Source organism: Tachypleus tridentatus, chromosome 8 (assembly GCF_004210375.1).
Source record: "Tachypleus tridentatus isolate NWPU-2018 chromosome 8, ASM421037v1, whole genome shotgun sequence".
Taxonomy (NCBI): Eukaryota; Metazoa; Arthropoda; class Merostomata; order Xiphosura; family Limulidae; genus Tachypleus; species Tachypleus tridentatus.
This window is the reverse complement of record NC_134832.1, coordinates 9,401,204-9,428,871: the sequence shown is the minus strand read 5'-3', so window position 1 is coordinate 9,428,871 and position 27,668 is coordinate 9,401,204. Positions and strand designations below refer to the sequence as shown.

The following is a 27,668-nucleotide window of genomic DNA, read 5'->3' as shown; positions in this document are numbered from 1 at the left end:
AAACTGGTTTGTGAATAGTCACATTGTTGGAAATATTAAAACAAGCACATCAAAACATTACCTTCAAACTTCAATAGTTGGATTTCTTGAGAAGATTTAAAATATTGTTTTAAAATACATTTGGTCATAAATATCTTCTGAAATTAAACTAAAAACCAGCTAAAGTATATTTATGTGTTCCAATATTCAAAACAATATATCGTAATGAAATTTCTTTGTGAATTTTAGATAAACCATAATAAAGTCTTGGGTGGTTAACTGATGGTATTGTTTGTTATTAAAAATATTTTTAGTTTCAGTACATGTTAATGTCTGTAAGGGTTTGAGTTTTGTTCAAGTCTTTTAGCAGTGTCACAAAGTAATTTCTTTATGATTTAAGAAATAACATGAATTTTGAATGCATGGGATTCATAAATAATGTTTACAGTAATGGTTTTTTTTAAACGTTTTTTCTGTATATTTTGAAAAACAACTCAAATTCAGTTCAGGGATTGATACGTTATATGTAGTAAAAAAACATTATTAGCACCAACAAGTCTTCTTACTCCCTGTTTGTTCTCTCTGCCTGTCTCCTGGAGACACCTGTGATCAATAAAACATTGATGTTCATATTGAATAGTTGCTTATCTCCATTTTCAATCCTGGGGGACTTTAATGGACATAATCCCCTGTGGAATGGTGCTGATATTGATGGTAGAAGTTGTTTCATAGAATGTATGCTCTCAGATCACAATCTTTCTCTCTCCAATACTGGTTTTCATACTTATTTTCATGCACTTAGTCTTTTACTGCTATTGATTTCTCAGTCATGTTTCTCTCACATTTTTTGGAGGGTTGACTGTGACCCATGGGGCAGTGATAATTTTCCTATCATTTTGAGGGAAGCCACCCCTGGTTGATGCTACCTGACCTGCATGCTTTGGTAAAACCTGGACCCAGCCATCTTTCACTGTTCTCTCAAAATTTGATCCTGCCATTGTTTGTAAGCCATCAATAGATGACAGCAGTGACAGACTGTATCATGCAGGCATCTGCTCAGTCTGTTTCTAAAGCCTTGACATGTTTTCCACAGTATTCCCACCCATAGTGAAGATCCTACCTGCCAAATGGCACAGAAGGATAAAAAAAAAAATGTTCCTGGGATACCTTTTGTAAGTATCCTACACTTTTTAACCTCGTTGCTTTCCACTGGACCCATGCCCATGCATGGCAGGTAAAATGTTGTAGCTAAAAGGAATTTTGGATCAAGTTCATAACTAGCATTTCTTCTGTCACCAGTTCCAAAATCATACAAGACAAGTTTTGGAAGTTCAGTGGGCAGTATACTTCTCTCCCCTTTCACTTTTGCTCTCTGATGGCCAGGAAGATGCTTATATCCAGAACATCACCAATACTCTCAGTGAAAGCTTTTCTCATGCATCTGGTGCTTCTTTTTTGTCTTCCACCTTCTCTGCCACTAAGTTTCAGACAGATTGATCACCTCTTTCCTTTTGGGCCAATTGTCTCTATGACTATAATTGCCCCTTTACACTGGTGGAACCCAAGTTTGCCCTTCATCGGTTAGACCTAATAATATTCACTGAGATATTGCTCCATCTGTCTCGTGCTTTTCTTGCTATTCTTTTGATTTCTTAACCAGATCTGGCAGGAGAATGCTTTTTCTGATGCTTGGCACTGGGCTTTTGTCCTCCCTTTTCTAAGCTTGGGATGGATCTCAAGACTCCTTCAAAGTATTGTCTAATTGCTTTAATGAGCTGTCTCTTTTAAGATTTTAGAGAGAATGATTAATGCTCATATTCTTTGGTTCCTTGAATAAAAAATCTCCTTTAGCCCACTTAGTGTGGATTACATCAACAGCACTTCACTGTGGTCCACCTGATTTGATTTAAAACATTGATCAGAGAAGTCTTTCTCAAGCGACAACATTTTGTGTCTGTATTTTTTGACCTTGAGAAGGCTTATGATACTACATGGAGGTGTGGCATTTTGCAAGATCTCCATTAATGTTATGTGGCCATTTACCCACTTTTATGCAAAATTTTATAATGAACTGGCAAGTCCAAGAACCATGTGGGTTTGACACTTTTCTGTTTTATCTCACAGGAATTTGGAGTTCATCAGGGCTGCATCATGGGTGTCACATTTTTCAGTGTGAAAATTAATGCCATCAGTGGACAACTTCCTCCTACCATTGCAAATTGCCTTTATGTTGACAATTTTCACATCTTGTATCGGTCATCAAGAATAAGGTTTATTGACTGGTAGCTTCAGACTGCCTTCATTTGTTTGTTGAAGTGGACTACAGCAAACAGTTTTACCCTTTCCTTCTATAAAATTTTTTTCATGCACTTTTGCCACCAATGGGGTATTCACCCCAATCCCAGGCTTCGTCTTGATGAAGTTATTCTTCCAGTGATCCCTGAGGCAATGTTTTATGGACTTACCTTTAATCGTAAGCTGACCTTCATTCCACACATCAAACAGCTATGCATCATGTGTACAAGGGCACTCAACATCCTCCATGTCTTCTCTTCTACCTCTCAGGGAGTGGATTGATGTTCTATGCAAAAGATATATTGTTCTCACAATAAGTTGAAACTGGACTATGGGTCTGTGATCTATGGCTCTGCCAGGACTTTAGCCTTGAAGATGCTGAACCCAGTTTGCCATCTGTGGTATCAGCTCTGCAGTGGGGCTTTCCACACTTCTTCATTCCAGAGTGTGTACACTAAGTCTCATGAACTTCATATACACCTCTGCCATCTGAAACTTTCTTTACTGTATGCTTCAAAACTTTGATCCTGACTGGGATTGCATCTTCCTTCTTCAGTGGGCTGTGTTTCTCAGAATAAACAGTCTGTTATTATTCCTTTACGTTTTCATATCCAGATGCAGTTGGGTCTGTCCTTGGATGATGTTGCTTTCTTCACAGGTGAACCCATCCCATCATGGCTTATTACCATCTCCAATTGTGACCCTTCTTTGAGTCATCTGAGAAAGATGGATACACCAGATTGGAAATACTATCTTCTTTTTGCCCGAACACCTTTCAAAACATCCTTCCATTCCAATTTCTATAGATGGTTCGATGTGAACTCTGACATGGTTTATTGTGGTTTATTGGTTGCTAGGATCTCTAGATTCTAGAGTTATTTTTTATGTTCACTGCCAAACTGTACTCCATTTTTTTTTGTTCTTGATCATGTAGAAGCAATGTAACACATGAATTGTACTGTTTATACAGACTTGCTTAGATCTCTGGTGGCCATGAAATTGCATGACATTAGTTTTCACAATTTTCTTGTTGATAATCAAAACAGAGTGACCCATTTCTTTTTATCATCCCTTTCTATTCAGTTTTGTGCATGCCAACCCGTATTGGTATTTGTGGGAATGAACTTGGTGACACTGCAGCTGAGTCAGTCTATTCTTTTTATCATCCCTTTCTATTCAGTTTTGTGGATGCCAACCTGTATTGGTATTTGTGGGAATGAACTTGGTGACACTGCAGCTGAGTCAGTCTATTCTGATACTATTACTGCCATAGATCTTTTTAATTGTATTTAAGTTTTTTTAAGTTTGAAATTTGGAAATTGTTGTAATAATTTTACTTTTATTTTTTTTTAATTGGCCATTTGGTACAGATAGCCTACTTGCTTTACAGTTATTAAGGCTAAACAACCAACTAATCTTTATTAAACCTATCTAGCCAGGTATCGTTTACGGAGTGTGTCACTAGGTGTTAGTGGCTTATGTTCAAAATTTTATTAAACTATTTGTTTATGGTATACCAATCAGTGTAGCATAAAATTATAGCTAATAATCTATATTTTAATAGCATGTAAATATTATGTTGTTAATTTTATAAGGAAATATTTTTAAAATTTTGAATTTTCCTTAGTGTGAGAAAGGTGACATACTTAAGCATTGCATCTTATCTATTTTATTCATTACCCCTCCAATAAGTATAAAATTCAATGTAAATTACTCATTATAAAAGTGGTGTTGCTCAGACACACCCCTGTTGCCACACCTACCTGTCATATTCTCTCTTTTAGGGTTTGTTAATAGTTCTCTCTTTCATTTAATTATATATTATCTATAATAAATAGAGAGCAAAAGTTTTCTTCTATCAAAGGACATATTGTATTATGTTGTATTTTGAAGAAAACATTGTCAGTTTTTTTTAGTACAAGTTTAATTCCTACAGGAAGAATAACAGCTAGCTTGTATGAATTTGTAATGGCTTTTGTCACACAATCAGAAAGCCAGAAATATTTTGATTGAGGAAATTACCTGCATGTTGCATGTTATTATTCTATATTATTTATATTATTTAATTAAATAAAAATTTTGTGCATTATTACCAGGAAGGTTTTAGTGTCTTCAATAGTGAACAACAAAAAAAGAAGACATGAGAAAGTACTTTAATAATAAAATTAATAAATAATAAAAATAATAAAAATTTTGTGCATTATTACCAGGAAGGGTTAAGTGTCTTTAATAGTAAACAGCAAAGAAAGAAGACATGAGAAAGTACTTTACACAGCAAAAAAAGAAAGGAGACATGGGAAAGTACTTTACTTTATTTCTTTTTTTTCATATTCCTTATTATTATAAATGAATTCAAATGAAAAAGTAGGTATCTTTAAGTTACGTAAGGTTAGATTAGGTAAAATAAATTATAATAAAAATATTTGATGAAATAAACGTGAGCAGCTCGGAGAATCTCAATAACATACTGTCTACTAAGGATAAATGAATGTAGTTTCATGTTACCTTTGAAGTTATTCTGGAAAGAAAGAGAGGTTAATTCCAATATGGTAATTCCCTCCAATCATTCTCGTTGAGTGCTCCTTTCAGTATACAGATTTTTTTTTCACACATACCACAAGCCTTCTCCTAGCCCCTGTTGGAATGAAATGATTCCAATATATCTCTTATACAAATCATCACCATGCATCAATTCTTCACCAGTTGGAAGTATGGCATACGTGGTGCATGTGACTCCCTCCATATGCCTCTACCAAACTATCACTTTTTATTTGGCAGTGTTTCTGCTTGGACATGTTCCTTATTGTTTATTTAAAGTTTCACATTTGACTTCAGCATAATCACAAAGTGGTCTCCATTTATTTCACTTCTAGTTTCTATTAAGACTGTTTCTTAACTTCAATTCCATTTTAGTACAGTTACATTTTCATTTATGCTTTCAATTATTGGTTGATTTTTCCTTATTTTGAATTCTGAAGTTCATGTTATCACTTTGAGGGTCACACCTGCAACTACCATTATATCTCTGGCCTCAGGTGCAGGTGACTTCGCAGAGTATTTATCTGTGTTTATTAGCTGGAAGATAGAATGTTACATGGGTCAAATTGTGTCTGTAGACCTTGCCTCACTACCTCCTGAACAAGTTGAGCCTGTTCAGCAGACAGAGGCTTATATCACCTGTTTCTACCACTTGAATTTGCCATGTTCTCTCATGCTGTTGCCAAAGGGGTCAGTTGGGGCTAATACGGTCTTTTTGTGTTTTGTTTCTTGGGTATGTGACATTTTAACTCTTTTCTCTATTTCCTATCAACTGCTTCCTTCCTTACTATGGCCAATCTTTCCATCCCAACTTGGTTCCCCCATTCCAAAATATTTGGGTACATGCTGACACAATAAAGTGATGGGATTAGTATGCCTCATCCCTTGTCAGCTTTGAATCAGTTTGCTCTTGCATGTCATCATAAAGCCTGCCCTTTTCTGGACCAGCAATTGTTAGGTTCCATTTTGCCTTTTTGGTGTTTTCATCCCAAATCTCCTGTAAATATGACCCATGCTCAATCTTGCTACTTTTTTCTTACTGTCACAAATCTTTTGTGTTATCTTTCTACCAATTATCTCCTCTCTGAGGCTCTCCACCAAAATCATGAGGTTTTGAGATCACAGTTTGACATGTTTTAATTTTTGACTCTGGCTCTACATATGTGGTTTCTCTGTTGTTGGGACCTTTTAAGTTATGATGCAACCTTAACTTGTATTTCTTCTTTGGGATATGGTATGGCTCCATTTCTTTGGTAATTTGTGTTTGAGACAATCCCTGAGTCTTTTGAATCATGAGTTACATTAGTACAGCAGCAGTCTATCATTTTTAACTTTGCTGCCCATTTGTCTCCGTTGGAGCCCAGTATTTCCTGTCTCTTTCAACCCTTATCTCTTCCATCTTTTCAGGGTGCATCATCTCATAATTTTCTTCAACAATACACACAAATGTTACCAACAGTGTTTGGTACTATCTAGTGGATTCTGATCAAGTAGGAGCTAAACTTAACCAAATTTCTTCATCACTGACATCCTTTTGTTATTGATCATTGTATTTTTCATGCTTTATTAGAAGGATTCACAATTTCATTTTTTTCCCACTTTCCTGTGTCTTTTCTGCCTTGAGTTTCCATAACCAGCCAGTATCTGACAGAAAAGGTTCAGGAACTACTATCTCAGTAGTCCAATCGAACTTTTTCTACATTCTTCACCAGGATTTTATTTCAAACTCTCCATTGTTTTCCAGAAACATTGGGAATAGAATCCTGTCATCAATTTGTCTCTCCTCAATTGCTTTGTTCAACTGCTCTGTTTTACCATGGAGTCATTTCGCACCCTATTGTGGGCATTTTTTTTCTGGGCTTCTGGATAACTCAGGTGTTGCTAGTGCTTATCACCATATCCCTCTATCCCCTTAATTTTGTCCGTATCTTTGTTTCATCCATTATGGGGTGCTTTATCAGCTTCTTACCCTATCCTTTGGGCTTTTTTCTGCCCCTTACATTTTCTGTTGGGTGTTCAGAGCTTTTTCTCACTATCTATGCTCTGGGGTTACAATTCCACTATTATATGGATGATTGGTTTCTTCTGGCTCATTCTGTACTGGAGTTGGCCAGCCATACTCATAAACTTCTTGTAGTGAATCTTCATGTTGGGAACACTTGCACCACATTCATCTTGTTGCAAGTCACGTTCTGGGTGCTTTCAGTCTTGTAGTGGATTGTTTTTCTCACCTGACAGAATTTCTCCATTGTCACAGCCCTCAAAAATCACACATTACCCCTCTTTTAGTCCCCAGTATCTCATCCTTGAGCTCTAGCTGTTGATGCATTCTGTTAGGATTGGTTCCACAAATTTTTTTGTTTTTTCTCCTATCCATGATGAAGTAAGACAAAAATTACTTCATCATGTGATCTCTCTCATCTGTACCACTCCATGTCAAGTGCTTTATTGCTTCTTATTGGTCAGTTCAATCATAGTTTTCATGATTATACTAGACCATACTACCATGTATTTTATTGTGAGGATGCTCTTGCTTTTTGAATGATTCCAGTTAGTTTAGCTGTTGGGGGAGCTGATTTATATTATACAGACATCCTTTTGGTAGTAAATGTCAGGTCCCTGAATTGATTGATTGATCAAAGCTAATGTGTCATGTTCAGAAGTCAGAATGATTCTAGATTTTCTCTTGGACTTCAGATAAAGATGGTTTGATTCTCATCCTAGCCTCGCATGGATGTCTGTGTGAGAAGAGGAAAGTACCTATTGGAAATACATTTTCAATATAGGAAAATTATAACTTTAGTTTTATTTTGATTTTTGTTTTTGGTGGTTACAAGATCAGTCAAATTGACCAAACTTGTATAGAGTTAGGGTAGAGAAAATAACAGATAAGATGTAAAGTTATAGTGAAAACAAACATTTGAAATGTATTTAGGAAGTTTTAATGATTATACAAATGAAATTTTAGACTTGAGATGAAGAAAAGTATTTTTAAAGTTAATTTGCACACAGATTATTCAAAACAAATATTGTATATATTCTCTGACAATTTTTTTTTTAGTTTATTAAAAATACTTCATTAAAAACATTATTTTTTGTTTACTGAAAACTGACAAATTTCATGATGATATATTTACACTGTATCAAAAATTAGTAGTATAAAGATTTTGAACCAAGTACAGCAAGTTCATGTGGTTGGTCAAATTGACTGAGCCTATATTGATAGAGCTAAATCCTGTGAAAGCATTGATTAAATTTTCTGTTTCAAAGTCATGATATATTTTGAAAAATTTATTTCCATATTTTGTTTTTAGTTCTCTGTAATTCATTATTACTTTGAGATATTTTTTGTGCTTCTACCACAGGAAATTGAGGACTACATAGTTTGGTTAACTTGAATTTCATAACTTCATAGTTTAATTTTTATTATTATTTGTTATTGATATTTTTTGAAGTTGAGAAGCAAATTTTATTGTGCAATTTGCAAAATTATTAATTTTCTTTACAAAAACTTTGATATTGTATAATATGATTTATTTCAGAATCAGTGATGTCATTAAATTATATCTCAGTGTTGGAGATAAGGTCCAGGATGCTGCTGCTTTTCTGGCAGCTCGTTTCATTACTCGTCCAGATGTCAAGGAAGTGCACTTTTTTTCATTTCTGAAGTGGACTTTAAAGGTATGACTAGAGTTACAAACTGTAATTACATGTGTATGATTGTGTATCAGAATAATGTCATGCATTAACTTGTATCTTAAAACAGAATGCAGATTGTGATGATCTGCAGAAACATCTTATCAAAGTTTAACTGAACTAACAATGCCATAGGGTTTTATGCATTTTCACATATTTTAGTCCAAGCTTCTTCATGTGTACCATTTTACAAGTGAAATATTGGAAAGGTTTGCAGCTTTTTGTTTCAGTCTTTAATTGTTAAGGTAGCTGATTTTGAAGCTGCAGGACTATGAAGTTCCAAATATCATGATCAGATCCTTGAAAATGAGACCCAGTGTTCATTGAAATGTCAGGCACTTCTTTCACTAATGTTTTTGCCTTCATTTTATCAGTTATATAAAAAAAAAGATTAATTTAGAAATCTCAGACACAACAGAACCAATCTTTAGTCTTATATAAGATATGTTCTGTAGCACATTGGAATCTGATGCTGTTTTTTTAATTTCTATTATACTCTCGAAATAACTAAATTCCTTAGTGGAAAGAATATTTAATATATTGTCATGTAACAAGCCCTTCAATAGACAAAACCTTACTATCTCTGATTTACATTATGTTCACTGCAAAGTGTAATAGGAAGAAAATAAATTTTCAGTCTTATAGGATCAGGGATCATAAAGTATAGAAAATAAAAATTTGGTCAATAGTTACCTCTTCTGCTTTTTATTCAGTCTTTACTTAAAACTATGTGTGCTAAATACTTCTGTAAGTCATACAGGGTATTCAAAAAGATTGGAAGCATAGGCACTTAATTGTTCAAAGTGCTGTACTTTTAAATCAATTGAAGTTTGGATTAACAACAAGATTAACTTTACTTCCATATGCTTTGACAGTACCATAATCAGTCACATATCTGAAATTAAGGAAAGCTGTAAATCATTTATGGTTCAAACATTATTCAGACACCATGTAGTTTAGTGGAAACTGCTTGGAAATTCCAAAAATACAATTTGAAACATGACAAGTGTTTGTCATTGACTTGATGGTCAAACCTCAGAAATACAGTTGTGGAAACATTTTAATGAAAGGTTGGTGTCATTGCTTTTGAACTGCTGTGAGCAAAAATACTAGCTTATTGGTTTGTCAGTTTTTCTTCAGAATTAGTAAAGTTTATTAGTAAAGTAAAATAAGTAAATAAATGATATGATGTTAATAAAAATCATGAACCTAAAGGATAAAAATTACTGTTCATCAACTTTGTTTAGTTTACATGAAAAATTATTGTTCAAACAAATTATTAATATTATTATTATTATTAAGTCTCTTGATCACTACTATATTGGCTGCATCTAAGCCAGTTTGATGAGCCCTTGTATTGGATGAGAGGCCTCATTGACATTGGATTGAGCAGATACACTGTGGATGATATATTATTACATTTTTATATACTTTCACTTAAGTTTTTATTACATCATCTACAAAATTACAGGAATGTAATACTCTTTGTTTGCTATGAAATGAATCATGTTTAACTTATTCCTCTCATATGATGTTACACTATCTATTTTACCTACTTAATAAAACAAGTTAGGTTCTTCACTTATTGAATATCAGTTTTTTAAAACAGCTAATACAAGATTGAAAAACTAAGTAAGACAAAAACATAAGGTTTTGCACATGCTAAGATGATAGGATTAGGTGATCAAAGTGAATGTGTGCAGATCCAAAAACATGTAGGAATGATGGAAGAGATCTCATTGCAATCCTCGAATTAAGTTTGAAGTGCGTGTATGAAGAGATGTTCTGCTTGAAGAGTGTGAACTTTTCCAAATCACAGTCTGAGGAAAACCAATGTTTCAGAGCTTAAGTGCTAGTATTTGCTGATCATCAACAACTTGTTAAATTCTGATATGATACCTTGCCTCTGCTAACATATTTGCTTTCCTTTATTTTGTGCTGCTATTTCTATATGCACTTTTTTGCATGCCACTAATCTTGAGGCTTCTACTTAAATTCATGTATTTCCATATAATGTTGCTGTACTATAGCATGCAAATAAATGTGCAACAACCCTCCACAAATAGTATTATGATACACTTTGCTAGTGTAGCTAATTCATTCTGAGTGCTAAATCATTACTTCTAAAATAGGCATTCATGCATGTAGATATGTAATTTTTTTTCTCTTGTGCCAGTGATTAGTGATTTTTTGACAACGTTTGTTTTTCTGTTGTAGTTATTTAGCTTGTGGAAGGCTTTTGATTATTTTTTCTTTCCTGTTTGCAGTATGAACTTGCAAGTTCATGCTACTGCCACACCATTGTTACATTTGGAGTTGGAGTTTTGGCTTGGGGAGAGATTTTTTTTTTCTTGGCAATCATTTTTAAGAGAGTGACACTTTTAACTGCTTGTTTTCTCCACATTTTTGTTATACTTCTGTTATTGATTTACCTCATTCTTCCTTGTTATTATAATTCAATATGGTTTCCTAGTTTTGTTACTTTTTGTCCCTTTCTCTTGTGTTGTATGATTTTTCACCTTCCTTGCTTCATCTTGGCTTGGCTACTGACTATTTGTTTTCTCTTTTCTGTATATTCAGGTCCATACATATCAACTTTTTTCTCACGTGCATGATGGATTCCATCATGCATTGTCCACCTTGTTGGGCAGAGACGCATACTTCAGGCTCACAATGGGATGTTTCCCTTTCTTAATTATCAAAATTGGAGTCTCTTGTTCTAGCATAGATGCTACATCCTTTCTCCTTACCTATCCCTATCCACATTCTCACATGTTTGTCTCACCTTTAGTATTCTACTACTTCTGGCTCCTTTTCTTTGCCATTCTGTTTTTGGGATGTCTCTTGTTTGTTGGAATTTTGAGTGGAAGCTGCATGTTAACACTCCTCTATTTCTTCTCTGATTTCTCATCTCTTGTAATTCTCTCTTGTTTCTCATCTTCTGGATACCATTTTTCTCCCTGTTCACCCAATCTATTTTTCTGCTCTGATCGGTTGGCAATCTCACCATTGCCTTCAATGTTATCTATATTGATAGGTACTATCCCTTGAGTTCAGGCATAGCATAGCTTGCTCACCTGTAGCACCCATTTGTAGCTGATTGTTGGGTCATTCAGGTATTATCAGAGGGATTGACTCTTTGTTTTTCCTCCCTTCCTCCTTTGTCTCCTATTTCCATTTCTTTTACTTCTTGTAATCCAATTTGTTACTAGCATCTGCCAGAAAGAGTTTTGAATATCTTAGAGAAAGATGTTATTGAACAGGTTTTTCTTCTTTTTCCAGGCTTTTATTTTTGTCTGTTCATCATCCCTAATATCTTCTTTTTTTTAACCTCAGTTACTTCATCAACTTCCCTTGTTTTACCATGGAGTTCTTTCTTACCTTCAGATTGTCTTTTACTTCAGGTTTATTGATGATCAAAGTCAGTGCCTCAGATATTTACCTTCTCATTCCTATTTTCTCTACTTCCTGGGGTTATCCTAAATTTGTTCAACAAGGCCATGTGTCTCAATGCTGTGCTCTCTCCTTTGGCCTTACTTTGGTTCTATATGTTTTCTTTCAGGTGGTCAAGAGTTTTTGCTCATCACTTTTGTGGCCTGAAACTGTCGTTTTATCATTATATGGGTGACTGACTTCTTTTGGCTCAATTGCGGAAAGCCTCCTACAACCATACTTTTCTCCTCCTTCAGGAGTCATCATGTCTGGATTGGCTGGTCAAACTGGAGAAGTTGCATCTCATGTCCACTCACAATTTCATTCTTTTGGGTGAGTTTTTCAATTCTACTCTTTATTTGAGGGTCATGGTTCACTTAATTTACACAGCCATGTCCTCTCGCACTGTCATTGCACTGCTGGTTTTATCTGTCTTTTGGGGTCTTGATTTTCCATGGAATCTCTTGTCGTTGTTAGTCATAATCATACAGGTCATCTTCAACGAACTCTGCAGGAGCAGGATAATTTCATTTGAGATCTCTTGTCCTCCACCATTCATCTTCCTTCTTCCCTGCTGGTTGAGTTTGCTTGGTGGCTTAACAAAGCCTGTACCTCAGCATGGTGTTCCTCTTCCTTGTTCAGATCTTTAACTATTTACAGTTGCATCCCTGATGAGATGGAGGTATATTTGGACTCTTGAGATATCATGCCAGTGGTTAAATGTCAAATTCATTTTTTTCATATCCATCTCTTAGAACTGTTGGTGGTACATCAAGCTTTGGAACATTTTCTTTGAAATACCTGTGGACATTTTAATAATGATCTATACCAACAATTTTTCTGTTGTCTCTTATATCAATCATCAAGGAAATGTCTGGTCTCACTCTGTGTTTTCATACTCTAGACCTTATTTTATAGGCATTTTCATTGCAAGCGTACATTATTGCTTGAGTCCTGGGTGTCCTGAATCTTGTTGTCAATTGACTCTCACAACCCAACAGAGTGGTTCCTTGATCCTCTGGTATTGAAGCAGCTATACTGTTAACTGGGTACTCCCTTTCTGGGTGGTTTTGCCATTCACTATACTTCCCTGTTCTGGTTCCTTGTTCCTGGTCCTGCAGCTTTGACTGTGGATGCATTCAGTCTGGGCTGATTCAACATTATTCTTTATGCCTATCCTCTTATTCATTTTGTACTGTATCTGCTTTCTTTTATTCAGACCACTCCATGTTAATTCCTCCTGATCACTCTGTATTGGTTGGCTCAACTATAGTTTGCTTTAACCTTCTAATGTCTTCTTACCTTCTATCTCTGACATAATCCCTTCTCTTTCAACAGCATTTTTACTTCTCCCATCTAGTGGTATTTGCATTCCATCATCACTTTTTTGTCGTCCTCATCCTGCTGTCCTTCCTGATTGGGACCTAAATGTTTTCCACACCCTTACCCTTCCTCCTTTTGGACCTTTATCTTTTTGTTTATTGGGCAATATTTTGCTTAAGATCAATTTATTAATCATTTTTGCATGCAGCTGTAGAAGGTCAGATGTATATGCCATAGATACTTCTTGTATTTTTTTTCCATTGTTCTTGTATTCTATTTTATCCTGATCATACCTTTCTACCTAAATGTCTGCAGGTTATAGGGGGAACAGCCTGTTCATCCCTACCTTCCTTCTCTTCATTGGTCATCTCGATTCTAATTTGGATCCCAGTATTTTCTTCTGTGGTATTCAGGCACTTCACTGTTATTCGACCTGCACTGTTTGTTTTTGTGGTTACCACTTCTGTCTCTTTACCTATGGGAATTATTCTTCTATATGGGATCTTTCTCTCAGTACTTTCACTGATTGGCTATGACAGCACATCTAACATATACTTCTCTAGTGGGGAACTCTTGTTGACTTTTTAGGTCTCCTTTCATCATATTTGACACATTTCTCTCACACCGACTGCTCACTTCTGTTGCTCATTGGAGGAAGTTGTTTAGGCTGGCATACATTTTTTCACATTATCTTCATCATCTGGTTATATCTTCTTCATCAAGATATAACTTGACTGATTCCTGTCACAATTCTCCATACATTCTACCTGCTGTAATTGATTAGATCTTTTCTTATCAACAGGGACTGTAATCTACATCTCAGGATTCAGCTGAGGAGTGTATGGTATCTACCAGGGTATACTTTGGTTTAAATCCACACCATGTGGCTATTCAGGTCTTTAATATTTACTCATGAAGTAAAATATTTCTCAAGACCATTAGAGGTTTCCTCTTGGTACATGGTTTACTAAACAAGGCCCAGTCCAGACTATACTTATTCATGGACTATCATGATTAAAGCAGTTTTGGAGATAGCTGTCAATCAGTCTGGTTTTAGTTGAATACACCTAGTCTGGTCTGCTTTTAAATATAAGGTTTCATGGTAACCCATTGCACAATCTTAAGGTGTTGCATTCCATCCGAGCTCACTTTTGCACTTTTATCCTGCATTCTTCCAGTGGAGTATTATGGAGTCTCTGCCACTTGCTAGATCCCAGCCACTGTAGTAGTGAATCATGAGTGTCACCAGTTCCACACAGTAGAGTAGGGTAGTGATGTTTTGTTGATGGAGATAGTATGAATTCTCCTCCTATTGTCAAACAGATGGAAAAGTCCTGATGCTGCCTAATTTTGCCCTTGAGATGAAGCAGTGGTTTGTAGGGACCCTTCTCTTCTCATTGGCAAGATAAAAATTTTCTACCACTGTCTGGTTTTGGACTAGAGTTGACTGCTTTCTCCCATCCTATTGTTATCCAGATGTCATGTTCCTAGGTGGCCTATTGGATGTGTGCAGAGGTCAGCACATGTGAGGATGGCAGAATGAAAGTTATTTTTCTGTTCTGTTTCCTGGTATTGAGGTGAAGATGATTGGGATCTTCCTACTGGTGAAACATTTCTGGTTTTAGACTGGAGATAATCTACCATGTACAATCTAGTCACACATTACTATAAAACACATCCATTTTCCATACTGTGTTTCTGATTTTGCTTCTTTGTTCACCCAACTTAGCAACACACATCTTCACTACAGGAGAAGAGTATATTCCAGTACAGAAGGGGTATGATCTCTCACATGGGTGTGTTCCTGTACTTTCATGGTATAGGGTGTCACACTCCAGGCAATTTCCAAAGGGAGCTTATCTAGGTAGTTTTTGCACCAGTTCCTCCATCACTTCATTGTGAGATTCTAGTTAATATGCAAGTGGAGGTAAGGTATCCTATTGGCAGTGAATATTTTTCAACACTGAGAATGTATTTCTTAGACATTTACCTTTACTTGCATGTTCCATCTTCTCTCTATACTTCCAGTGCATCTTTTCTTGCATAATTGCAAATGATGATTCAACAATCAGTATAAAGGAAGTCAGCTGTGATAGGAGGGTATATCTCACTCCTGTTGGTGGAAGGTTGTTGCATGGTTTGATTATTAATTTCATAGTAGTTAGAAGCCAATTAATATTAGAGCTGAGAAATTAGTGGAATTATATTTCTAATTGAATATTTTACCTATGTGGTGGCAAAAAGAAAGCAAATAGAAAATGTTGATATGACTACATTGTTGCCATTTTCTGCTTTTAATGTGTGCAGTAATTACCCATTTATGTGTATAAATTGGATAATTTGATGATAAAGTAGTGAAATGCTTTTTACTCTCACTGATAATAGTAATAATGTTTTTTTATGTAAACATATCATAGCTGCAGTTATCTAGTACATTTATTTATGCTCATTATATGAATACGTTAAACTTAAAAATAATATTCCATGCATAAAGGTTTGAGTCATGAGGATATTTTGTTATAACATACAATACTCACTAAACCTTACCTGATGTTTTTTGTTCAACAAAATTTGTATATATTTCAAACAAACTATTCTTCCAAAAACTGAATTTACTATACTTTATATGAAAAGCTTACTTCTTTCTCTATCCAGTCATATTTTAAGTTTATTTGGAGCTGTTCTCAAAACTCAGTCAGCAGTAAATGATATAACAAACCACTTGATATGACATTTTAGAAGTGTAGTAACTAAGGTCTCTATGAAATAAAGTAGAAAAAAAAATAGAATTGCTGGAAAATCAAGAAATGTGTAGTATATTGTCAAAAAGTAATAGGATCTCAGCAAGAATAAAGTTATTCTTCAGGAAAGGGAAAAAAGGTTTCAAATATTCTTGACAAGTGTCTTGTTTATAGGCAAAACTTCTCAAAGCTGTGCAGAAATGAAAATTTATTTTATTTTCCATGTTTCTTCACAAATTTTGCTAAATAAATTAACATATGAAGCCTAAAGTATATTTGAGTTGGAATTGTTGAAAGAGTTATAAATAACATAAAATATTGAAATAAAAACCTGTGGTGAAAAAAAATCATTTGACAAAAAATATTAAAAGCCAGAAGAAACTTTTTTCAGGTACAATAGTACAAGATTAAGTTATTTTTTAGAATTAAACTGTTGTACATGAAGAGTAGTACAATACCTGTAACAAGTTGTAAATGTAATAATACTGTTCTGCAACTTTCTCCTGACAAATTTTCACAGGACTACTGTACTGAAAATACAGAATTTTTATGACAGTTTTGAATAACTTAATACATTAAGTTAATGTAATAAACATCATTACCTTCACAAAGGGTTTAAACATTACACAACTAGTTGTGGCCATATTAAATATCACTTAGATGGATACATCTTTGATTGTTGGAAAGAAAATTAGTATTCAGCATAGATTCAAGTATACACAAAATTAGACAAATAATGTTGACGTATATTTGAAAAAATAAATATTGGAGCTTAGTAGGTAAAGTGCTAATTTAAAGCATTTTTCAAACATCAAAAACACACAAACATATGCATATATCTAAAAACGGCTGGTACCATGTAGAGGAGCGAATAATGTTTCGACCTTCTTCATTCATTGTCAGATTCACAAACAATGAAAGAGTTATTTACCAATAGCTGACCACATGTTTGAAGGCAGTTGTGTAATTAGGTGTAATAATGTAGAGGGCATGCTTAGATGCTTAGGTATAAAGGTGTTCCTTTGTGTTGGTTTATTTTGGGTTTAAGTTGTTGTATAAGTAAGGCTTCTTTAATTTTGCGTTTGTTTATGTTTGTTTCTTTATTTAGTATTTAAATGTTTTCTATGGTTATGTTGTGTGTATTAGATATGCAGTGTTCGAAAACATGCGAAGGTGACTTTTCGTGTTCTTTGAATCTAGTTTCCATATTTCTACTTGTTTCTCCAATATAGAAGTTATCACATTGCATTTTATAAATATTGTTGGTGTGGTGTTTGTCAGTGTAGTTTTGACATAGTATGGAACTTAGGTTTTTTGCCTGGCTTATGAATAAATCTGGTATTGACTGGAATGTCCTATTTTGTTACTGGTTTTTGCCAAACGTTGGTTATTTTTCTGCTGATGTTGGGAATATATGGTATGCAGCAGTATATGATTTCGTGATTTTGTAAATCGTGGGGTATATTAACTTTTGTTGATTTTACTTTTTGTCTAGGTGTGTGCATATAATGTTTTCTATGGTTTGTGAAGGAAACTTATTGATGTTGATGAAGTATTGTTTTATTTTATCTCATTTGTCATTAATTTTATCTGGTGAGCATAGTTTTATGGCTGTGTTTATTTGGTTTCTTAGTATGTTGAGTTTTTGTTTTTATTCGTGTGCTGAGTCCTAAGGAATGTATAGTCCAGTATGGGTGATTTTTCAGTGGATTCCTGTTTCAAATTGTTATTTGGCTGGTCCACTCAGGCTAGGGTCAACCAAGTACCAGTGTTGGATGTTCTCAACAGGTGTTGTGGACATTGTATCTGATGCTGGTGTTTGAGTATAGTGCTCATGAAATTCTGTCATTGCTGCAGCGTCCTTGTTTGACATTGTAGTACGTTCCTTCGTAGGGCTTTAGTGGGCACAGAAATTTCCTTTTCTTTATTATGGATACACCAATTAAAAATCTTAATCAAATGGTGAAATAAACAGTCTGTAGGTAAACGACCACATCTTGAAGATTCTGAGAAGCAATCCTCACCATCTGTTCCACCTGCTGTACCTCATTTTCTTATATTGCATTCACTTTCAGACAAACCTTTAGGGCAAATGTCTCCCTTTTTCATTCAGGGACTATAGGGACTTGCTGGCTTTCCAGTGTCAGTAAAGAAACTTCGACCTGTTGACATATTGGGGGAAACATCCACATCTCAACATAGTGAACAGTGAACTCCTCTTGCATTCAAAGGCAATTGGGGATATACCTATTGGGGTTACACCTCACGTGACTTTGAATTCATCACAAGGAGATATTGTTGAGAGGGATTTGAAGAACATCCCAGAGTCAGAGTTTTTTTACTGGTTTCTCCACCCAAGGGGTTTCTGCAGTGAGGCGTATCTCCACTCGTAAATATGATGGCGACCAATGTCCTCATTCTCACATTTACGTCGCCACATCCGCCTGCCACCATCAAGGCAGCTTATCTTCATTGCTTTTCAGCATCAGCACTTCAGTTACTCGAAGACATGTCGTGGTTCTTTGACGTGTGCTCATGGCAGTGGCAAGGACCATGATGCCTGTGAGTGTGAAATGGACCCTCATTGAATCAGTTTCAATGGCTCTCACCCGTCCAACTTTTGTTCTTGCCCTAAATGGTTGGAAGGAAAAGAGGTGCAATATTTGAAAATGATTTATAACATTACTTATCTTGAGGCTCAAAAGTTGCTGTCCACCACTTCATCTTGGATGTATGCTGCTGCACTTTGTTCCACAGGTGCACTGGAAGTGCAGACAGATTTGATTTCTCTGTGCCTTCAAAGGAATTGTTCTCAAACCAAATGATCTCCATGGTTAAAAAAGTTGATGAGACAACTTCAACACCCATCTCTATCCCTTACATACATTCCAGCAAACCCCAAGATCCACATCCTTTGGTCCCAGGTACAGGCATCTTCTTCTCCCACCTCAGGATGCAAAACAATAATTTGTTCACATCCTCACTTAGTGGAATCCCCTTCCAACAGCAAAGGTTTGCCCAATCGACCCAGGACAGGAGTCATGGAGGTTGATAGACCTCCCTTGAATAAGAACAGTAAGGAAAAAAGACAGAAGGGTTCTGCACACAATTTGCCTGCACGTAATTAAAATGGCCACCCTGGTACAATGGAACTATCAGCCTTAAAGTTGCTGGACCCTATTCTTCATCAAGGACTTTGCCTCTGCACTGGGGCTTTCTGCACTTCTCCAGTTCAGAGCTTATACATAGTGTCTCATGAACCTTCTTTGCACCTCTACCAGAGTGATCAGTGCAGAAGTAAGCTTTTCCAAATAAAACCCTATATTGAACTTTGGCCATCTTGCTTCCGTAAGGATCGAAAAGAGGAAGTTGTTTTGACTAGACTACACATTGGTCACAGTTTTTTAACTCATTGTTTTATTTTATCTGGAACTGATGCACCAATGTATAGTTTGTGTAACACTCAGATCACAATAAGCTACATTTTACTTTCTTGCCTTCATTATAACTCTCTTATGATGACACCATTTTAAATATCTTCTGTCCCAAGGTTTGTCCTTAACATTAGACAGTGTCTTTGGTGATGGTGACACTGTCCACCTTGGCAATGTTTTTAGATTTTTAAAGGCCATTAATCTTTTTAATGCCATTTAAGTTTTTTAATTTATACGTTACACCTTTTTTAATGTGGCTCCCTTTTAAAAATCACAGTTCATCTAGCTCAATTTGAAATCAGAAACTGGCTGTAACATTAAATAACTCAAAACCAGGACTGGAAAGGCCAACTTCAGGTGACTAAGGCTGCTGTTTGAACAATCCGTTTGAACCATCCGTTAGTCATCCTGGCAAGTTATTATTGAAATTATGCTACAAGTCTTCTAAAACGTTTTTATTACTTTCCTTTTTGAAAATGATCATAACATCAAATAACTTGAAACCAGGACTGGAAAGGCCAACTTCAGGTGACTGACGGTGGTTTTTGTACTTACCTGTTAGTCTTCCTGTCGAGTTATGATAATTACAATTATGCTACAGAAAGTCCTTTACAACTTGTATTACTGTAGTTTTTCTCTTAATGTTGTAGACTAGATGTGAACCTTGGTTTTATGCTATTTATGTTTTTTTAAACTTTGTTTTGTTTTACCTTAATTTCCTCTTATGAATTTCACTAAATTTACTTTTAACTTTTTACTGGATGTTTGGCATTGATAGCCTAGCTGCTTTTTGCCATAAGACACTAAATCAACCAACCAACCAATCAAGTTACAATTTAAAAAAAAAAAAATGACCATCTATAAATTACAATAAATTGGTTAAATAAAACTGTAAATAGTTCTCCATTCTTAGAGTATTAATATTATGCTAATAGGGAATAAGGAGTTAATGCCAACCATAAGTGTTTGTAGAATTAAGGGATATACAAGAAATAAAATATTAACATACAGTTGAAAAATATTCAGTCATTTAAAAGATAAGAATCTGGTGAGCCCCAGTACTGATTGAATAAAAGGCTTGGTCAGCAGCAATGCTCAACAAGATGAAGGTGCAGTTTAAATGCTGTATTTTTCTTTATTCTGAACATTTGTACAGGGTCTGCAAAGAGAGAGAGAATAAAAATTACTTTTATTATGATGTGATATCATGCATACTTAACTTATAAGAGGTTGTGAGGCCAGTCAAGCAAGCTAGCATAAATAACAGGTGTAACAGTATCAACTCGGAACTAATAGGTTGTTGTGGACCAGGACTGTTAATAAAATACTCAGTTTTTGACCAGATAGAAGACTCAGTATAATTTGTAAAATTTAAAACTCTGGTATATAAACCATTATTTGTAATAACAATTAATACAAATTGTATTGTTGTTTGTGTATCAAAATGTATTAGTATTAAGAAAGAAAGTTGTGTGTATCAGTCTCGTTGGCAAAGATTATAAATGTTACACATCAATATTAAATTAAATTCTAAATTCAAATTTCCATTTATTTGAAATCATAATACATAACATAATAAATCGGAGACTCGGCTGGGATAGATTATAATATGTGGCAGTCTGTTGTACAAAATAAATTGTAATTGGAAAATTACTTCAACGAACCACAACTAAATGAAAATAAGAAAATTAATATCATGTTGAAACATGGTAGAATAACTCATTGATTCACAAAGTTATGAAGCTAGTTTACCATAGCTTTTATTTTAACATTCTAGCAGAGGAGATGGAATAGTTAATTAATTATTGAGCCTATAAATTAATTAGTGATAATCAGCCACTTCTAGCTGTGGGAATTTCATAGATATTGTCAGTCAGTGATCTACAGTTATTACTTGTGGACATATATTTTGTCAAATGCTTCCTTGTTTGAATAGCATTTTTAGCATAAATTTAGATTAGAAAAATGGATTAACTATTGAATTCAAAATTGTCTTGCTCCTTGAAATTATGCCTTATTGTACTTGATTGCTTAAACATTATTTCAACTTTTTAAACACTTCAGTAAAACATAATAGACAGATTTTTTAAGTTGGAAATTTTCTTGAGGCAAGAAGTTTCCTAGTGAACAAATTCATAGACTGATTGTATATTTTTATGTTAAAGAAAGGTTGATACTGTTCTCAATACTACTCAATCTGTCACCATTCTTTCTAGTATGTTTTAATCAGGTTTCATTGTGTAAGTGAAAACATTGTTTCTTAACCATTTTGTGTAAGTGCCACATTTTCCCAGTGAACAAATTTATAGGCTAATTGCATATTTTTTCTTTTAAAGAAAGGTTGATGCTGCTCTCGATAATGCTTGTGGTATATATTTGTAACTGGTGGTTAAACATTTAATTAATAAACACCAGTTAAGGGAAAAAGGAAAGTCTATACAATGATTTCCTTTTATTTTTTGAATAAAAATTGTTCATTCAAAATGTGTCCAGGTGCATTGTTTATACCTAACAGAAATATCTCCATTTAATTGTATCATATTCACAAAATCTCCTCTTAAATTTTGTGAGAAACTGCCATTATTGTGGAATAATACTTATTGAGAAATCAGTCCCATTTGTGAAAAGTGCAGTCATAAGGCAATTTTAGTTAGTCTGGTAATAATTGGCAAGTGGACATATTAACCATGTATGATATACAGTCAGCTAAATATATGGCCTTTCAAAACATTTTACTGTATTTTGTGTACTTCTGCTACTTTAAAGCTGGTCATCCCTGCTGTAAGTTAAATTAGCTTATTCTATCCCACCTCTGATATCCAGCATCACTCAAAAATCAGTTTTATTGAATTGTATCACTGGAATGTTACAAAACTCCTTCAATTCTAAGAGAAAAAACGTTTTACATATGTAGTGGGATTTCGGAATTAGATGTGTATCACTGGAAAGATGCTAAGAATCACCACTGCAAATTGAACTGTTTTGATACTGGCTTTCAGTGCTAATTAAGCTTTTCACCTTGTATATTCTAATATAGCCACAAGAATATTTAGGTGGTTGCATCAGCTATATTTTTCATAAGAGTTTTAAAGATATTTCAGTTTTTTAAGCTGCAACTATGAGCATTTGAAGATACACTATAGTACTTGTAGAAATGTATTGCTGAATTCTTAATTTAACAATAAAAATTGCATTTAGAACACATAAAAGGTGCATACATTTCCACTTTTTAATTTTATTTCATTTAATAGTTTACTTTAGTTTCTTTATTTGTATTTTTGAATCTATCTAAAAAACACACAGGATTACTGAAGTAGCTTATTAGTCACTAAGTGTGAAAAATTTGAGAGTAAGAAACTAAAGCACTTAATTTTGTCATAAAAAGATTCAGAAAAGATTAAATAAAAACTTAATTTTTTTAGAATTGTTCCCTACTTTTCCATAGATTCTTGAACGTGATGTAAGCAGTATGAATGGACTTAATCTACAAGCAGGAGTGTTAGCTGCATTAGCTCTTTTATTTAAGCATGGCAAACGAGAAGATGTAAAAAGGTTATGGAATTGAGATACTTAAAAAAGTTTTAGGATGCAGTTTGATAGACAGTAAGAGCACAGTAGTAAGGAAGATGGTTCTGAAATTAATTCAGAGAATTGGTAAGTTATCAAATGATTCTTGATCTGTTACTTTTATTTAAATTATTGAATATTGAAAAAGAAACTAAAAGAATGAATCACAAATTTAACATCATTACAATATTACTGTAACAGAATTTACTTCACCCAAATTGTTTTATGCTTTCTCATCTTATTAATACCTGCCTTTATGCTTATTTATATAAATTAGCAGTCATTTTTCAATTACAATGTTGCTAGAAAAATATGATTAAACTCATCTTACTGTCTTATATAAATGGGAAATATATGTGATTGTTTCAGTTTAAGTATAGTGTGAGTATTAAATTTAGTTATGTTTGGAAGTGATAGTTTCTTGCAACCATGTATGAATATTCTCAGTTCAGTTGTTAATTGGTGGTGGTTGTATTGTTGTATAATGTTGCCAGAAACTTCTAGGTTTTTTTTGTTGTTTCAGTAGAATATTATTGATCATATTGTTGCATAGTGTGTAGAGTGTTGTTGGCTTTATTCAGTCTATAAATACATGTACAAAATGTAGTTAAAGTAAAACAGACAGTTAGATAGATAACTAGAGCTAAATTGTGTGTTTGTGATCTTCACCTTAGAGTGTATAGTAGTGCTGTGTTGTAGAGAAATTATTGCAGATTACATTGTAACAGCAGAGTAGAGAATATTTAGCAAACACATTTACATATTAAAGACATGGTGGGTTGGATTGGTAGTGATTACTTAGTTAATTTATATAGCTTTTATGTAAATGTGTGGACTACTAGAGACATTGTTACTACATAGTGATATTACGCAATGGAACTACCAATATGTTATATTCCTCTTACCACTCTACTACATTGTAATCACCTTCCCACTACCCACCATTGCTTACTACCTTTTCTTAGTACCTTGTTTATACCCTTCAACTCAACTCAGAATACTTTCAATATATTCATTTGCAAAAATAAGTAAATAATAATATTATTTATTCAGTGTTGTTGATGCAACATTATAAATTACGAAAATAAATTGAACATTCTTTTGATATAATGTTACAAATTACAAAAATGAATTATACATTTTTCAGCTCTGTAATTCTGATAGTCTCTGTCCATCTGAATCGGACTGTTTAACTGTGGGTGTTGGTGTGAGAGATTTCAAAGCAACTAGTACATGTAAATATAAAAGACCAATACACCTATCAGTAAAATCACAAATCAAAAGGTCTACAAACTGTATATGGATGTTAAGAAGCATATCTTGTCATTATATATCTGTGGATGATGAAGTATTTTGGAAATTTATAGTTACTGATTCAAAAATGCTGGACAGTCAAGATATTATTCATACTTGGTGACTTAGTGTAATAACGCTGTTTATCATTTCTGAAGTTTTGCTTTTATCCAGGTTACAACAAATATGTCAAATATGGGCAAATAAATTGGAATTTATTTTTCTTTTTATATCTCAAAATGGAAAATAATATTTCACACAATTTTAAATAGTTTTATTAAATGTAACATTAATTATACAAAAACTAATATTTAAACACCAAAACGAAATACTCCCTTTGGAATATGTAATAGCCTATGAGTTACACTGCCAGATGATGAACTCTTTTTGCTTTTCACATGCAGTGTAATATTTTCATGTTATTGCTACTTGGTAGCATTATATATATTGTAAAGTTACATTTTCATTACATAGATATAACACTACATTTTATTAGTAACTTAGTAACTACATAGCATGACAATGTTGTGAAGTTATGTTATTACAGTAGTACCTATTAGATATGACTGGCCTGTTTACCATGATAAAAAAGTTGCATATGACAGGAAGTCATTATTCAAAGGATCAGAAACCAGATAATGAACAGCCAAGTTCAAGCTGTGTTAGTTGCTCTTCACAAGATTTGAGCATAATACTACATATGTAGTCAGATAATGTATCAAACTGGTACACTGTATTAAAATAATAATAATAATAATAATGATTGATGACAGCTCAAAAAGATAAGTTAAAATTGTTTTATTTGTGCTTTGTGTAAAATAATGTATTCATCAATCACATTTATTTCATAAACATCTACATATCACATTTTTTATTACATACATATATAAAATATTACAAGCTGACAAAATTTATCTCATAAAAAAGGTTTGTCCATCTTTGTTTGTTTTGTACATTTAACAGAGTCACTGTGAATGTTTAAGTCTTGCTACTATTTTTTCAAGAAGCATTTTGTCATTAGTTTTCTGAGCAAGGTTTTTGTATCAATTTATGAAATAATGTGCAATAAATGTCCAGAATTTTGAATGTTCAAGAAGCATTTCATTGTTAGTTTTCAGAGTATGGTTGTAGTATCAGTCTACATCAGACAAACTAGAAGAAAATTGGAAACCAGATTCACCAAATATAATAAAAAAAACAACAACCCATATTTACAACCACTACAACTCAAAAAGTCTACAGTAATTTTAAACAAGAACCAATTGTCAGAAGCTACATATCTTAACTGAACAAATCAGCCCCACCCTAAACTAAAATTTCATCTTGAAACTTGGATCCACTGATTCCAGCTCTGAGAAGGGACCATTCTACGAATTTAAAAAAACAAAATAGTAAAGAAATAAGAACAAATATTTGAAATAAATTATTGTTAGACTCTAGCCAATACCTAAGTAGGTAATCCTCTCTGTATACAAATACTACATAAAATGTAATATGTTGTATTAAACAATTGCAAGTTGACTAAAATTTCTCCAATTTCCATGTTTTGTTTATTTTGTTGCTTTCATCACAACTTTGGTCTATATCAATATCCATGTCACATTTCTATATCAACACTTTGAGTCTCTTTCTTCTTGACAGCTAATCCCTGTTCTCAGCTTGTGACATTCACAGCTTTCCCAGATGTTTTGAAGCATTTCATTAGCCATGCTTACCACACAGATCAGTCAAGTCTGTCACTCAACTATGCTTACCACACAGATCAGTCAAGTCTATCACTTAACAAACTGTGAGTTAATAATCTTCAAACCCTGCTAGTAAATCCTAATCAAGTTACTTCATATCTAGGTCAGTAGTTCAAAATTTACTACTGAAAGAATAATCCTTAATTCCACAAGCAGGGAGAAGGCAACAGTTTCTGACCAATTCTGGTTACCTTTCAGGAACTGAAAGTTTTTAAATTGAACTACCTATTGCATGTACCAAGAAGGTTTACTTGAACACTGGGATACCAAGATGCATATACTAAGCTATGAAGGAATCTTTGGTTATGCAACCTCTTTGCTCCATGCTGTATACATTTTTCATGTGTTTATGTAAATTATGTTATTGGTATGAAAAAAGTAGTTTTAGAGAGCTCTGGATATATTTGTGGTGACTAACTGTGTATCAAACATTTGTGTATATGTTTGACTTGTTCTAATATATTGTTTTGAAACAAATGACCCATATACTGTTTGCTTATTGCTGAAAATTATCATCAACAAGTCACAGACACCTACTGTAAAGGATCCTGTCCATCCATATATAAAACATGACAGTTGAACTTTTATTGTCATTTTAAAAGGTATCCACGTAATTATCAAATATATGTAAAATTCTTAAACAGAGCTATTTGTAGAATAATATATTTAGTTGGGTCCCAAATTTTCTCTATAACTATGAGGTGTAATTAAGTGCAACATTTAAAGTACAAATAAATTTAAATAACTTAGTTTCCATTCAATCATATTATCTTTCCATGTGGTTTGTTTTTAAATATTTTGATACAAACATAATGGTGCTTTTCATGTTTTATTTATGTTAGATTATGATTTTGATTCTAAATGCTTTCATTGTTTTTATATAAATGCACACTTTCAACGTTTTTGTGTTTATCTTTAAGTTATATATTTCTTTGCATTTAATTGTGTCAGTTTTTGATGTTCCTTGCTTTAATTATTTATGCACCTGTTTCCCCAATATAGAAATTTGTATCGTTACTGTATTCTTGATTATTATAGTATTTTGGTTGAATACATTTAATATTTATTCATAGTTTAGTTACTTGTTTAATTTTTATGTTTATCTTGTGTTTTATTTAATTTGTAATTACTTTTTAGGTTCTTTAACCTTTTGAATACGGATAGGTAAATCAATTAACAAATTGCACTGACTCCCCAGCTCTCCTTTCACTCAGTTGGGAATGTAATAAATTAATATTATGCTAATGTCTTTAATTTTTGTGTGATTGCATTGTACTGTTTTAAATATATATTATTCTTGTTAACCAGTCACTGCTTATAATACATAGGGGTGTATTGTTCACAACAACTTTTTACAATGATATTTAAAAATATAGAGATATTTCTCCTCAAAATCTTGATAATAATAGTTTCTGGTGCTTAGATGCTTTCAATTGTGATTTTCGCTAATATGTAAAATAAACTTCCTGCTATTTTCATGCTAAATTATTATACCTTAAATTTGTTCCTGAGTTCAATTAGTAACAAGTTTTTAAATGAAAAGTGTAACAATGAAACATTATCGGGTGTTTACCAAATTTGGTTGCAATTAGGTTGTTAATTGAAATGTTTCACTTTTCTTGAAG

At 33.6% G+C, this 27,668-nt stretch overlaps 1 protein-coding gene across 1 annotated transcript in view; it reads left to right on the top strand.

Moving 5' to 3' along the window:
* Nucleotides 1–27,668, top strand: part of LOC143258499 (tubulin-specific chaperone D-like) — a 114,897-nt gene that overhangs the window by 19,541 nt on the left and 67,688 nt on the right. The window contains 3 exon segments of the mRNA XM_076517553.1: nt 8,355–8,493; nt 22,884–22,985; nt 22,987–23,092. Coding sequence (XP_076373668.1) covers nt 8,355–8,493; nt 22,884–22,985; nt 22,987–23,092 — 347 coding nt within the window.